Source organism: Trichosurus vulpecula, chromosome 7, assembly GCF_011100635.1.
Source record: "Trichosurus vulpecula isolate mTriVul1 chromosome 7, mTriVul1.pri, whole genome shotgun sequence".
Lineage (NCBI taxonomy): Eukaryota > Metazoa > Chordata > Mammalia > Diprotodontia > Phalangeridae > Trichosurus > Trichosurus vulpecula.
Window position 1 is genome coordinate 264,350,379 of NC_050579.1, and position 15,923 is coordinate 264,366,301.

The following is a 15,923-nucleotide window of genomic DNA, read 5'->3' on the forward strand; positions in this document are numbered from 1 at the left end:
TAGAAATCTGTCTTACCACAGAGGAAATTAGGAAGGGAAGGGAATAAGAGAAAGAGTGGGGGGAGCTGATAGAAGGGAGGGCAGTTTGGGAGAGGTAAAAATTCAAGAAAATTACTTTTGACACATGGTAAAAGAAGAGAGTGGGATAAGCAGGGGGGAAATGGGATGGAGAGAAATATATAGTTGTTAAGCATTACTGAAAAAAATTACCCTGAGTTTCTCTTATAAAGACTTCACTTCTCAAACATAGAGAAAACTGAGTCAAATTTATTGAAATGAGTGATTCCTCAGAATGAGAGAGTGAGGAGAGATTTTGGAATTCAAAATTGAAAAAAAAGAATGTTAAAGTTATTTTTACATGTAATTGCGAAAAATAAAATATTCCATAAATAAGACCTACTTAGACCTGAGGTTTCCCCTAAAGCCCAGGAGCTTTATGCATCATTCAGAGGAAGCTATAAAGGCAGAGTAGAAAGAGAAGAATTCATGAAGATTATTATCTTCTTGGGATATTTCAGTCATTTCCACACATGTTACTATGTGTAGAACCCATTAGAGACAACTTGAGTTATCAAAATCAACCCATGCAGATAACACCAAACAGCATTGAGTCTTCAGGTATTGTGTGAAATATATTTCTTTTCTAGGTATAAAATTGAATGAAAATGGAGCAATTCATCCCATCAAGTCCCCTCGTATTTTCTGTGAAGAAGGCCAGTGACACCTGATAATTAGTGACAGACTCCTGGGAAATAAATTTTATCATTATCGTCATTATCATCATCATCATTATCGTCATCAACAGCAATAACAAACATTTATAGAGTTTCTATTGTTTTTACTTATTTTATTACAACAACCCAGAGGCTGATTTCTGTCACCAAGAGAAAAGAGGTTGAGTGAGATAAGGAAGTAGGGAGTCTCCAAGAAGGAAGAAAGCAAGGAAGTGAATAAGGAAAGAAAGTAGAAAGGAAGGAAACAAGAATTATTAAGTGCCTATTATGTGACAGGCACTGTGCTAAGTGCTTTAAAAATATTATGTCTTTTGATCATCACAACAACCCTGGAAGGCAGGTGATATTATTACTCAGTTCTACAATTGAGGAAACTGTGGCTCAAGTGATCTGCTTACTGACAAATAGCTAGTGTCTAATGCCAGATTTCAACTCAGGTCTTCTTGACCCTAGGTCCTGTGCTCCAGTCACTGAACCACCTAGGTATCCTTAGGCCCATATCTATAACTATGCATGACCTTATCATTGTGGTAGAGCAGCAAGCCCAGATTAAGGATAAGGCCACAGTGGCAGAGGCCCTATATTAGAAGGTAGCTCGTATTAGTGACAAAAGATGAGAAATCACTTCTAAAATAATTCATAGTCCAGTTGGCTCAGTCAAGTTTGAGGGAACCTAGTAGGTTGGCCAGGCACAGAACAGAACAAACTATTGATACCCACTCCCTGGGTGGCTCAGGAGTAAGAGAACTTAGATTCAAATCTGTCTCTGACGCTTCTTACCAGTGTGACCTAGGGCAAATCACTTAAACTCATTTATCCTCAATTTTTTCATCTCTCAAATGAAGTGGTGTGACTTAAAAAGCTTTGAGATATCTTTCACTTTTTCTTTTTTGGGATCATAGGCATGATATTATAGGGATGATCAAGAAGATACATTCAGCAGGAAGACCAGAGCTAGAGATGTAGATTTTTTGAGTCATTCCATTTAGAATAAAACTTTAATTTTTTGTTCTGCTCACTATTTCTTGAGAGTAACCAAGGTGACAGTTGATTGTGTTCCCTATTTCCTATGAACTTCATTTTCCCTAGTTACAATCAAACTCCTTAGTTATAGTAACTAAGTTTCAAATGGCTTGCCCCCCAAAGACCAACATTTTATTTGCAATGAGCAATTTCATTGAGTTAGTGGTGTAGATGATTTGCACATATTACGTGATGCTTATTATTGGGAACAGGCTGGAGACTCCCACTGCAGCTCCTGTCAAAGCCCTTGTAGGAGACACAATAATCACAGCCCTGTGGAGAGATGAGCTCATATAGGTTGCTTCTCTATAATTTGGCCCCAGTCATTGTTCTCCAGATCCAGGCTGTCAGGTACCTCAACATGACAGCACCCAGGTTCTTATAACTTGAATCCTCAGAGTTCCTCTGAGCTCCATTGGATGTCAGTCTTCACCACTACAGGAAGGAGATCCTAAGGATTCAGTAAGTGGCTCTTCATTCCTCAGATTTTGAGATAGGAAAGGTTGGGGAGGATATCTATAAGACGCTCCTTTTTTGTCTCCTCATTTTTTTTGCTATCCTTACATGTCTGTCTATAATGTGTATACACACACACAGACACACACACGCACATGCTCTTTTGTTTTCTTATGCATTTTTGTCTTTTCATATTTTTGGATATAATATATATGTGGGAGTGAGTATTAAAAATGGAAATATATGATTTCCATTTATTTTTCTTTATGTATATATTTATATCCTCCATTTCTGTATTATATATACACAATCAGATATTTTATGTTTCTCTGCATGTCCTCTCACATTATATATATTTTCTATTTTTTCCTTTTCATTTCCCATTTTATTTTTCTTTTTTATTCTTCTCTATATTTGCCTATACATTCCTTTTTCTTTTTCTACATAGTAACTATTATTTTTTTTTCTATCTATTTCTCAGTCAGGGAAAACAAGAGACATTAAAAAATTCAATTTTAACTGTCTCTACTCTTCTATTATTTGTGATGGAGTAGTTTATTTCATTATTTCTTTCCTTTTCTTTCTTTTTTTTTTACATTTTACCTTTAGTTTCTTTGACTTCTCTCTGCCTTTTTTTCTCACTTCCCTGAAGCCCCCACCCTCCGAGTTATAAAGCCACCCAATATTACCACCGCCATGCCCACTTTCTCAACTCACATTTTTCTACTTTCTTATTTGTATTTCCTGTTTAATATTTTTTCTTATACTTAGGTTCAGGGATTTATTATTTGATAAGCCCCCTTTCCCCTGGCCCCTATCCCTGAAAAACAGTGCCTGCTGTATGTGGGGTAATCACATTGGTCCTTTCCAGGTATAAACTGTGAGTTTCCTATCTCAGTGCATAAAAGCTGTGTTACATTTGAGATAGCTCTTAACACCCTTCCTAGAGCAGAAAGATGCTTTATCTGCAATTTGAAAAACTGTGAATTCCTTTCAGTAGCATGGGTCAGACTTTGCTTAATCTTTATATAGCAAGTATAAAGAAAAAAAAATCAAATGAAAACAGGCTTTTTTTTTCATCTAACAGGTGAGGAAATCAGATTCCTAAAGGGCTGGCAAACAACTAGCTAAGGAGCATGGAGCAAGTTTTCAGTACTTATAGAAAGAATCCAAGTTTCTTTACCTTAGTATAGTTCTTTTATTCTAAGTCTTATTTCTAGGAAGTTTAAATGTTTTAAAGCTAACTAAAAAGTTTATAATATCTAACATTTAAGAAATGTTGTCTGCCATCTCTTCATGCTTCACACAAGGAGAAATGAATATGAACCAGAAATGCATCATGCTCTGAGTTTTCATTATGTTCCTTTCCCGATTTACCCATCACATTTCAGGCTGCACAATGATTATTTGAAAAGGAAGTAGGGAGTCTCATATTAACTTGTACAGCATCTTTTGGGGAACTTTAATGGTCAAAGATGTTGCTTCTGATGGATCCCCCCCACCCAATGTTGCTCTTTTCTTCCCTGAAAGGTAAGAGTTGATGATACAGTTTTTCTTTATTATAGAAACCCAATATAGGCTCTCTATATTGTTCTTTTTCACCGTTGTTTTATTTCTCCATCTTGGGTGTTATTGCCCTTTTAAAATTTTTTCTTCTTTTCCTCTATCATTCTTTTTTGTTCCCTGATAGTGCTCTCAACATAACAAATGCTTTAACTAATTCATTCAATTTATTAATAGATTTTATTAATAGTATTCGTATTCCTGTGGTAATCTTAGGTGCACAACTCACCAAAAAATAACCTGAATCATTAGAAAGTCATGTTTTAGCATTTCTCTCTTCCAGTTACCCTATTGCTCCTTTTACTTACTGTTCTTTCCATGGTTACTTCCCTTGCATCCTTTCCTTCTTGAGCAATTCATCTTATATTTTCTTGAATGATTTCCCCTCTTGCCATTGTTAATCTCCCTACACTGCATTCTTCTATCCCTCTTTTCCCTCCTTTCATTCATGAATTGTGATCCTCTCCTTTTTTCCTTCCTCCCAATTCTCTTTTTCTACCTACTCTATTCACAGGAGATGCTTTATGCAGCAATTTATTTTTGAAACAACTACTTATTTTGTGTTAAATAGTCCAATCCTTATTTCGTGGCTTGAAATATATATTTTTTTGTTTTTTGCTTAGATGATAGGGAGTTTGATTTGGAGATATGAAGATTTGGGAACAAGTCTTGCTACTGTCACATACTGCCTGTGTAACCTTAAATGAATCATTCAAACTCCAGATGCTCTAAGCAACTCTTTTCAATGCACTAGATGTTTTGATTTAGAAGTGTAGAATGGGTTGTCTTATTCAAAAATTGGCAGTTTACACCCATCCTTACTATAATGTAGGGAAGATGTATTTCCTCATCCACACCATGATTTCCAGGCCTTTGACCCCTCACTTCTTTCCCAGAGAATCTTCCCTGCTCTAGGTACACTATCTTCCCTTTATCACCCTAACTCGCTGAAGAATCAACTTAACTCTCTCCTGTTCTTTTCTCTTGAGTCCCTTTCCTCTTAGCTTATCTCTTATATTGCCTTTGCCATGCATTGCTCCCAAAGTCTACTGCCTTCCTTCCTGCAGACATGCTCCTGAAGAAAGCTGTGGAAAGCAAAGCAAAATAAGGTGAATCTTTGTTGATTGGGCCCATTATAAATTTATTCAGTGGCCTCAATTGATCAATAACCTCAACTAGGCCCTCAATGCTGCATGGCAATCCTTTTAATCCTCCTTAATTTATTCACTATCTCACTCACCATAGCAGCTCTTCTAAACACATTTGTCCTTTTGTCAATATCCTTGTGGTGTCCCATTCCCCTCCCCTCTCACCGGAGAAAATTTTTTTTCATATTTTACTGAAAAATATGAAGCCTCATAGCTCCCTCTCTCATCCTAATTTCATATCACTCATATGCTTTCTGCCACTTCTTCACTTTTATCTCAATGAGGTGGTCCTTTTCCATCATATCCTCTTCCATCATGTCTCTCCCTATCCACTGCCTGTCTCTCTATTGCCTGTTAATATACTCATGTGTACCCAATGCTCAGAAAGCCCTTACTCAGTGCATCTAAAGACTCTATCTATCATTCTCTTTTGTGACTAAATGTGTCTCCTTTCCTTTCCTTTAAATCTTTTTGTCACTACAATCTGACTTTACTTCTACGTCCAATGAAATATGATTTTCCCAAAGTTATTAGCAATATCTCAATTGCCAAAATGAATGTTTTTTTTCTTGATCCTTATCTTTCTTGACCTCTCTGCATCCTTTGACACTGTTGATCAGTTTCTCAATATATTCATTTATCTAAGTTGTCAGGAGGATTGTTCACTTCTCAACAATCAAATCACTGCTTTATGGTCCTTTTTGTGAGATCTTCATCGAAATCATCCCCCCCTTACTTTGGGAAGTCCATGGGGCTCTTTTTAGGAATCATATTCTCTGCTCCCTCTGTATTGTTTCACTTGACAATCTCATCAGCTCGCAGTGAGTCAGTTAGCACCCACAAGGTAAAGATTCTCAAACCTACTTATCCAACTCTATCCTCTCTCCAATTGCTTATTGATGATCTCAGATTGGTTGTTCCATAGACAGTAAACTCAACCTATCCAAAGCTGAATTTGTTATTTTTATATAAAATGCACCCTTCTTTGTAAATTCTCTCTCTCTTTTGGAGCTAAAACCAATCTTCTAGGCACCCAGGCTGGTCACCTAAGTGTCACTCTCAGCTCCTTATTTTCACACCCATCTCTAATCTGTGATGAAATCCTTTAGAATTTACTTTCCTAATATCCATTGCATATTGCATATATATGTATATATACATACATATACATACACACATACATACACATACATACACATACATACGTACATACATATGATATCTTGGTGTGGGCTTTCATCACCTCATGCCTGGACTATTGCAATAGCCTGCTGGCTTTTTCCCCTGCTTTGAATCTCTCCCAACTTGAGTCCATGCTCTACTTAGTTGTCAAAATAAACTTCAGAAGGGTAGATCTGACCATATCATCTACAACCCACCACTGCACTCTCCCCTCTTAAGAAAAGCCACTGGCTTTCTACTATAAAGGCATTCAGTGCTCTTTTTAACATATCCCATCTCACCTTTCCAATCTACTTAAAACTTATACTTAATTCCCTCAGCCACCCTCTGTTCCAGTGACATTGGTCCTCTCACTGTTTTTTGAAGATGACATTGTGCCTTTCAACTCTGGGCATTATCTGGTATATAGCTTGCTTGCACATCCTTTTTTACATATTATTTTCCACTAGATCGTAAACAGCAAAGAGTAACTTTTGATTTTTTTTTATCCCTAACACTTACCACATGGACACACAGTAAGCATTTAAAAAGGTTTATTGACACACTACCAAAAGTTAAAAAGGTGATTTCACAAGTTCTGTTATTCTGATGACCATTCAACATAATTAAGAATTTGAAAAATCATTCAGTTTGAAAAATCATTTCAAGTGTTCAGTAGTAGTAAAAAAAATCAAATATAAATGTGATTTGTATGCAAAGTATACCAACATAGGGAAAAATTTTTGTAGATCAGTTAGATAATACACATCAGGACCATCCTTTGATCTTGAACTTTTTCCAAACAGAGTCAAGAAATGGTTTAGAATAGGACAGTCACTATATACATACTATTTAAGTGAAATGAAATGAATCACAATACATAAAATAAAACTTGTTCTGTGGATTTTCATAAACACTCCTATTTGATTCACTGCCACTATAACCACTTTCTTGAACTTCCCGAAAAGAAAATTAGAATGATGCAGATTCATTTAATACCACATCAAATACGTTACTGACATTGACTGTTTTCAGTAGAGGATGGTGAAAGCAAAAATCCACATGACAGCATTCTACATAGCAAATAATTATATGACAACTGTGATCAGAGTAAGGATATACTATTTCAGTTGAAGAGGGCCTCAAGTAGAGCAATGGAGATACAATCATGAGCAAAGTTAAAGTCTTGTAAGAGAGGAAAATCCAATAAGTTTTTTGTGTAGTAAACTCTATGTTTTGTGAAATTTGAAAACTATGAGTACAGTGGCTTTTTATATTTTTTTTCAAGAGAATCTTTGATCCATTTTCAATGCTAAAATAAATATGCAACTCTTTATTGATGAATCCAGTGAAGTCCAATGAGTATGCACTGTACTTTACTAGAAATAAAAGAGAAGTAGGATAGCGTACTGTAAAAAAACATTTTACTACTCTTCTTTTCTGGTGACAGTTGTCAATTCTCTTCACTACCCCTTACCACAGATTTCTCATCTACAAAGTGATGAGATTAGAGTACATGGTCACTGTGATAATTTCTAGTTCTAGAACTCTATGAAATTTTAACATAAGACGCCATTGTTTCTCAGCATTTTACCTGCTGGAAGAAATAGGGCATTATTGTAATGTTTATGACATTATACTACTCTATTACTTTAGTGTTCAGATTGTCTACTGCTTCCTTTTTTAGGCTTTTCTATTAACTGAGGCATCATATCTACTGAATCTCTGAAGACAAATGGTATCCAGTGAGCTGATAGTTGGTGTGGCATTCTTCTTTCAATGTGCCATTGGTTTTGTAGGAAATTCAGTGCTGCTCATGCTCTATATTTTCATCTCCTTCAAAAAGCCACAACAGAAGAAGCCAATGGATTTGATTCTTGCTCATTTGACTTTGGCCAATATGGTAACACTTTTCACCAGAGGCATCCCAGAAATCATGTTTTGTTTTGGGATGAGAAATTTTTTAGATGATTTAGCATGTAAGGCCCTCATGTACATCTACAGATTTGCCCGGGGAATTTCTGTCTGCACAACAAGTCTTCTGAGTATGTTCCAGGCCCTTATCATCAGTCCCAACAACTCTGTGTTGGTAAGCATCAAAGCCAGAGCCCCCAGATATATTTTACATTATTTCCTTTTTTCTTGGGTCACCAATGCAATGATATACATCCATGTCATTCAAAGCACTGAAGCAATCAAAAATGCCTCAGTTCCTAGGTATCATTATGTTTCAAATATTTACATGGTAAGAACAAGCAGCAAAAATCAAAACGGTGTTCTATTCATATTTGGTATGACTCTTCATGACCTTATCTTTCACTTCCTTATGGGCTTGTCCAGTATCTACATGGTGCTTCTCCTCTATAGACACACCAAGCAGGTGCAGCACATGTATTCCAGTAGTCAATCCCTTAGATCCTTCCCTGTGGTCAAGGCCACACAAAGCATCCTCTTGCTTGTAACCTGTTTTGTTTTATTCTACTGGATCAACAACTGTATTACGCTATATGAATGTTTGAAATATGAAAAAGATGCTAAGTTCGATACCATAGCATGCTTTTTTGGTGGATGTTTCCCCGCCCTCTCTCCCTTTTTGCTGATTGGTGGTGAGAGTCGTATCCCAAAACCTCATTGTATACCTGGAAAGGCACGAAAGCCTCGTGAGGATTTTATAGATGGATTAGTCAAGCCATGAATCTAATCTCCCCCCAACAAATATATGAATTTCAGTATTCCAGTGCTGGGAAGCATGCATAATTTAACAACTAGGAATTTTATAAAATCCCACATGAAAATTTAGCATCCCATAACCAAGTCTGAAATGAAATTTCTTTGTCTTTCACCATTCAGTGTGAGAACGATCAGCAGGCAATCTCAGGCCCTTTTCCATATACTTACATTAGATAACTGTTTTATATTGGGTAAGTCATGTCAACTTTATTGGCCACATTATCCTTCTTTGTAAAATGAAAGGCTTGGACAAAATACATAACCTCACTTCAATGTAGGCCACATGAATATTGTATATCTAAATTAATGTCATCAGTATTTGGTTTATTTCCTTTCTCTCATGGACATCACTAATAAGAAGATTTAGAATCATTTAGTAAATTCAGGGCACAGTGATTAAGTACAAAGGATGCAAAGTAAAACACATCATTTGTTACCTTAGGCAGAGGAAATGTTTAAACAGCACTTGAATTATGTAAAACAAATATTTAATGCAAATAAGTGTGATGTCAAAAGGAAGATATTAGCAGTATGGTAGACTTGGAATGGTGCCCTGTGGAGAGGGTGGGATTACAGCTGAGTGTTGAGGAAGGACAGCATAGTCAGTGGGTAGAGGTAAGAATGGGGAAGATTCAAGGATAGGGAAACAACCAGGGCAAAGGAAAACCATCTAGAAATGTATCATTTTGAGAAAAGAATGGCAAGATCTCTAGTGTCACTTGTGTGTGCGTTGGAGTAAAGGTTTTTCAAAAACTGGAAAGATAGGAAGAGTCTAGGTTTTGAAGAACTTTGAATGTAAATCAGAGGATTCTGTACCTGATCCTGAATGTGACAGGGAGACAATGGAATTTATTGAATAGAGGGATTACATGATCAGACCTGTAGTTTAGGAAGATAAATTTGATAGCTGAGTGGCTGATGGACTAACGTAAGGACAGACTTGGAAGAAGGAGACTAAGACCTAGCCTACTTTAGTAGTATACATATGAGGTGATCTATACCTGCATCAAGGTACGAGCTTTTCCGAGGGGCGAAGGGGAAATATTCGAGAGATATTAATACAAAACTTAAAGCATTTGGCAACATATTGTATATGGGATGTGAGAGAGTGTGAGGAGTCATGGATAATATCTAATGCTGGCTTATAAAGCTGGCTAACAGGGAGCATGCTGGCATCCTCAAAGGTAATAGAGGAAAAAGAAGAAAGCTTGGGAAGAAAGATAGTAAGTGCAGTTTTGGACATGTTGGGTTTAGGATATCTATTTTGACACCCAGTTCAAGATGTCTAATAAACAGTTGGAGATGGCAGTCTGGATGTTAGGAAAAAGGTTATGGCTGGATAACTCAAACTGAGCAATATCAGCATTAGATATCAAAACTGAATCACAGGGAGGTCAGATCATTTTATGAAATTAAATTCTGAGTGCAGAGAAGAGGTCCCAGAACAGAATTCTCTGAGATGGCCAAGGTTATTGGAAATGATCTGGCTGATGATTCAGGAAAAGAGGTTAAGAAGAAGTGGTTAGATGGTGGTAAGATGAGAACCAAGAAAGTCATAAAACTTGGAGAGAAGAGAATGTTAAGGAAGGGAATGTGATTGACGATATCAAAAGCTGCAGAGGGGTCCAGAACAATGAGTACTGAGAAAAGACCAGTGGATTTGTCAATTAAAAATTAATAGAGAACACTTATTTTTGAGTGATGTGATCAGTAACCAGAATTGTGAAGATATAATAGATAGAGGTAGAGAGAGATGGAAGGAAGAGAGAATGATTTCTCTAATGTAGAATGACTTCTCATGGAGTTTAGCTGCAAAAGAGAGGAGAGATGTGGGAAATTTTGGTAGAAGGAATTGATGGACCAATGAATGCTTTTTTTTAACATAACTGAAACTTGGAGGCGGTCATGGCCAGTAACAAAATATCCAGTAGACAGGATGAGATTGGGGAAAAGCAAGAGATAATGATAGAGGGCAGAATGTATTTAGAGAGGCAAGATTGAGTAGGATCACTTGTACGTGTAGAGGGGTTTTCCTTTGCATGGGGAAGAACTATATCATAATGTGAGTCTAGCTTGAAGGAAGAGAATATTGGCAAAAGGCATTTGAGTAGTATGTGGTAAAGAGGAGGGCATAGCTCAAAATAGCTTTGTGTGAATGACCTTTGTTTTCTCAGTGACATATCAGGCAAGGCTCTTGCCAGTGAGTATAGGCTATAGTATCTCAAGAAGAAGAAGGCCTGTAGGAGCAAGGGTGAAGTGGCAAAGACAAGTATTAAAACAGGGTGGAGAAAAGGTGAAATCTCTGTTTAGTTATGGAACAATGTTCCTATGAAAAATGTTCCCATGGGGACAGAGATATTAACAGAAGATGGAGACCTTCAAAGTGGCATAATCCACAGAGATTTCATGCCTAGACTCTTGTGACTCCATGGACAGCTTCCTGCCTAATTAGTAGGGGATTTAGAACACTGGTAGACAATTTAAACCCAAAAAAGGCAAGTGGACTGGCACCAATAAAGGAGATTTCAGAGCATACTGGGAAAAATCATCACGGAAAAGGCAGCGGGTAGTAATGAACTGCATTATCAAACAGTGAACTTTTTTTACCATCAGAAAATATTTCTATATTCTCTGTTTTAGGAATTAGATAGAAACTTTTTAGAAGAGGAAACTGAACATAGGTGCCTTGAACCTTTAATTGTATAAAGAATGCAGAGATTAAGGAAGGGATAAAAAAGAATAATGTTTATTCATCAAAGAATTAAAAGCCAAGAGTACATAAAAATGTATGAGAGTTAAAGAATTGGAGAAGTGAAATAAATCATCTTTAGGAAAAAATATCCACAGGAAATTAAAGAAAAACTAGTAAAACATGTTGTAGAGGCTTGGAGGAAGAAGAATTTTATCTGATTGCTTAACAGAGACAAAATAGAGTAACAATTATATAATTATCTGAAAGGAAAAAAATGAATTAATAAATTAAAGAATAGTGCCTTACTAGAGAAAAAGATAAGGAGGTGGTTGTTGTGATGGAGGGACTCTGTGGAGGATTTGGATGAAAGTGGCCTGTAGGCAGGGGAAACTAGAAGTCCTAGGCCAGGAACCAAGAGAATGGGGATTTTGATAGGATCAAGGGAGGGAAGTAGCTGAATATAGTCTGGAGATAACAACAGAGATTTGAGTATTGTGATAATGAAAGATTTATAGCTTCAGGCAAATGCCAGGTGAAGTGGAAAGATTCAAGGAGAGTTCTAGAGGGTTCCCAGAGCCTGTACCCCAACATTCTTCCCCTCATTGCTATCTCTTGACTTGAAAGTGGCATATTACATATTCCCCTCTACCACCTTCCTTTCCTGTTCCCTTCCACATGCTCTCCCATTTTGTAATTTAGTTCCACAAAAAACATTGATTCACTACTAGGAAGGATGTAGTCAGGTTCTGTCCATTACATTGCAGGTCTGTCTATCCATCATTATTTAAAAGTGACTTCCACTTTACCCCTGCTTCTTTATGTAAAGTTATAAAGTAGTCTCTTAACTCTTCTATGTTTATTCATCCCCTTCTGTATTTCTGTTTTCTATGTTATGTTGTATTTGAGAGGCTAATAATCTCTTCAAGTCTGTGGTTTTTCATTAGAATACTTTTATTGCATTATTATTATTGAACCTCCATTTTTTTCTCATTTATACTGAAGCTCAGGTTACTGTGGGTTCCATCCTGAGCAGCGCCGGTCTTTGGAACATAGTATTCTATCATCTCCTCCAAGACATCCACTTCCCATCCTTATTTCTCTTTCTGCCAGGTGCAGAATAGACTTTGGTTACTCAATTTTATTTGAAAGTCTTTCTGCTAGTTCTTTATAGAACTTCTTCCTCAATTGAATTCTTAATTTTAATCAATTTTTGTCTTGGAGTTTGCAGCCCTCATCCCCCTTCCCCACACCACACACACAAATTTTTTCTCTTTTTCCTGGAATTGCTGTCATAATTACAGTTGCAATGTTTGGGACATTGTCACCTGTAGGACATTGCAGCTCTAATTATGACAGCTATGTTGCTCAGTAATTGCATTAAAATTAACCTGTCAAAAAAATAAAAAAAAAATAAAAAAAAAAACAAAAAAAATTAACCTATCCTCATTTGCTTTTGAATTTTTAAACGTTTTTAAAACAGACTATTTTTCTGGGAAAGGACAAGGGGAGGGTGATTCTTTTGATAAGTATGAAATAAATGAAGACAGCATTGGATACAAAGCTGAAAAAAAGAGTAAGGAATGTAAATTTTTACCCACCTTAGAGAGAACTCTGTTTACAAGTGCCATTTTAACAACTGATTCACAGAACTCAACATAAAATTTGGTTTTAGTTTGGCCTAACAGGTGTGAATCTGCTTAGTCCCACCTCTGCCTTAAACCCAATTCATTCTGGAGCTCACAGATTAGATAACAATAGGTTCTTGCCCTCCTAGCTCAGAGTGAATATAAATAGTAACTCTCTCTTTTCAGCAGCAACCCTGAGAGTCTTAGTCTACCAGGTCGATTTTTTTTTTTATTTAAGGAGCCCTCCTTTGACACACTTCTTAAAGAGGCCTATTCACTGTCTGGGCATTACCTCACTCAAAGTGAGAACCTGAAAAGACCTTGTCTTAAAAGGTCCAAGGGCTCCCATTGCATCCTGGGCCATCTCCCTTCATTCTGATGAATATCTGGCCACAGGAACCTGATGGTTCTGGAGGAGAAAGTGAGGCTGGTGACCTTGCACAGCCCTCCCTCACTCAAATCAAATTCAACTGCAAATCATGCTATCATCTCCATGAAGTCACGGACCTCTTTGAGAACAAAGGACAAACACCACCTACTGCCCATTTCTGATTTTTTTCTTGGACTGTCTGTCTCCCTCCATGATTTCCTGGGGATTGAATATCAAATATCTCGACCTTCTCCCATACTGGATAATTCCTAGTTCAACAGCTAGGGTCTCTGCCCCAAGTGACTTTCATGGGTAAAGAACTGGCCCCACCTAGACACTGGGCTCTTTGCTTTAGGTTCAGTGGATTGTTTCATAACCACTCCTTCCCTCCCATCCCACAGGTGATATCTTCTCCCATTCACTCAGTTCTCTACTTCCTCCATACAAAATGCTGCCACACATGGTAGTTTTGCAACCTGGTACTTTAACAATTAGGCTAGCAGCTCCTGTGGGGGGTGTAAAATCAGCAACAACCAGCTCACAGAATGCTGCAAGCTCAGGTTCTTTTGATCTGCTTTACTAAGGAAAGCAATGTTAAGGGGTTAACAAGCTTACTTTAATTCAGCATACAAATACTGTTCACTTAGTTCAGAGGAAAAATCCAGCACCCTGCTTCAGAGCAAAGACAAACAAATTACAAACATCCATAGACAGGCCAAATACAATTCGTAGTTACCAACATCTAAGTTCAGCCCGGGAGCTCATAGCAAGGGCTGGCCCAGAGTCACACGTGCCACCATGGCAGTGGGTCAGAGCTCTGAAAAAGAGAAAGCTAACCCCTGGTTTTATATCTATTTCAGGGTCAAGGGTGAGTCACACATGCGACTTACCCACTGACCTGAAATTGTCACAAAGAAGTGACTTAAATCCAAGTGGTCTAAAAGCCTCTGATGTCACAACATGTCACTCAAATCCATGTAAACTAGGCTTTCCCTTGAGGCAAGGAGGTCATCAAGGACTCCTAATTTAATCAAGGAAATAAAGGCCAAACTCTTCAAGGGCACTTGGTTGAACTAAGTGCTAAGAGCCCGTTTTGATTGCCAACACACCAGGTAATATGTTTCATTTTGGGCATCTTGGCAGTGGGAAGAGATAGCTTGGGGTATGGGTTTGAGCTCTATTGCAACTTAAGACCCATGTCTTGCCTCTTTCCTTCTGTTCCTCTGCTCTCTGTCATAGCAGAAAATGCAGCTGCCTCACTGGCTATTAAAACCTCAACAGATTTCTGCTATTTGGAGCTTGGACCTCAATGGCACTGGAAAGAAGCAGAAAGAGGGAGGGTATCCTGTTGCCTTTTTTTGCAAGCCCATGGGTTGGGAGGCTAGGATAGCCTTTCTGCCAGTAACTTTAGCTGCGGTAGAGGACTGGGTGCTGACCTAGAATAAGTTATACATTAGTTAATGGAGTTTTAAACCTTCTTTTGAACTCCTGATATTTTAGACCATCAAGACAGTTGAAGTTCCATTATCTTTGGTGCATAATTTGTGTTTTAAAGAGGTCTGAGTTGTTACGAAGATGAGAGAAACTGCCTAGTTCTCTATCTTGTTGATTATCTAATCAAGAAGTCATCCTAACTCTATTTGACACCTTTCTTTTTGTTATTACGTTTTAAATGTTATTTATTTATTTGTTTTTGGTTTTTAACATTCAATTCCATAAAACTGAGTTCCAAATTTTCTGTTACTCCCTTCATAAGGTGACATGCAATCTGATAGAGGCTATACATGTACAAGCACATTAAACACATTAGTCGTATTGTAAAGAAAGGTTACCACCAAAGGGAAAAATCTTGAGAAAGAAGAAGCAAACAATGGAAAAAAGAGAACATAGATATATTCTATCTATATTCAGAATCTATAGTTCTTTCTCTGCATGTGGTTAGTTAGCATTTTCCATTATGAGTATTTTGGAATTGTCCTGAATCTTTGTATTGCTGAGAAGAGTTAAGCTTATTAAAATTGATCATCACACAATATTGTTGTTACTGTTCCTGTAAGTCTTTCTTGGTTTTTCTGATGTCTACTGGCTCATCATTTCTCATGGAATAATTATATCCCATTGCATTCATATACCATAACTTGTTCAGCCATTCCCTGATTGATGGGCATCTTCAAAGTTTCCAATGCTTGGCCATCACAAAAAGAGTTGCTATAAATATTTTTGTATGTGTGGGTCCTTTCTCCAATTTATGATCTCTTTGGGATATATCCCTTTATACAGGTGGTTTTGCTGGATCAAAGGGTACACATGGTTCTATAACCCTTTGGACAAAGTTCTAAATTGCTCACCAGAATGGTTGGATCAGTTCACAACTCCACCAGCAATGCATTAGTGTAACAATTTTCCCACATCTTCTCCAAC

General features: G+C 37.3%; 1 protein-coding gene across 1 annotated transcript; it reads left to right on the plus strand.

Moving 5' to 3' along the window:
- The first annotated feature begins 7,820 nt into the window (after positions 1-7,820).
- Positions 7,821-8,780, plus strand: LOC118858639 (olfactory receptor class A-like protein 1). The gene has a single exon (XM_036769224.1). The coding sequence runs from the start codon at positions 7,821-7,823 to the stop codon at positions 8,778-8,780; it is 960 nt and encodes a 319-aa protein (XP_036625119.1).
- The last annotated feature ends 7,143 nt before the right edge of the window (positions 8,781-15,923 follow it).

Excerpts from the sequence above, each read along its gene's own strand:
- LOC118858639 (XM_036769224.1), top strand. The coding sequence starts at position 7,821 with ATGGTATCCAGTGAGCTGATAGTTGGTGTGGCATTCTTCTTTCAATGT.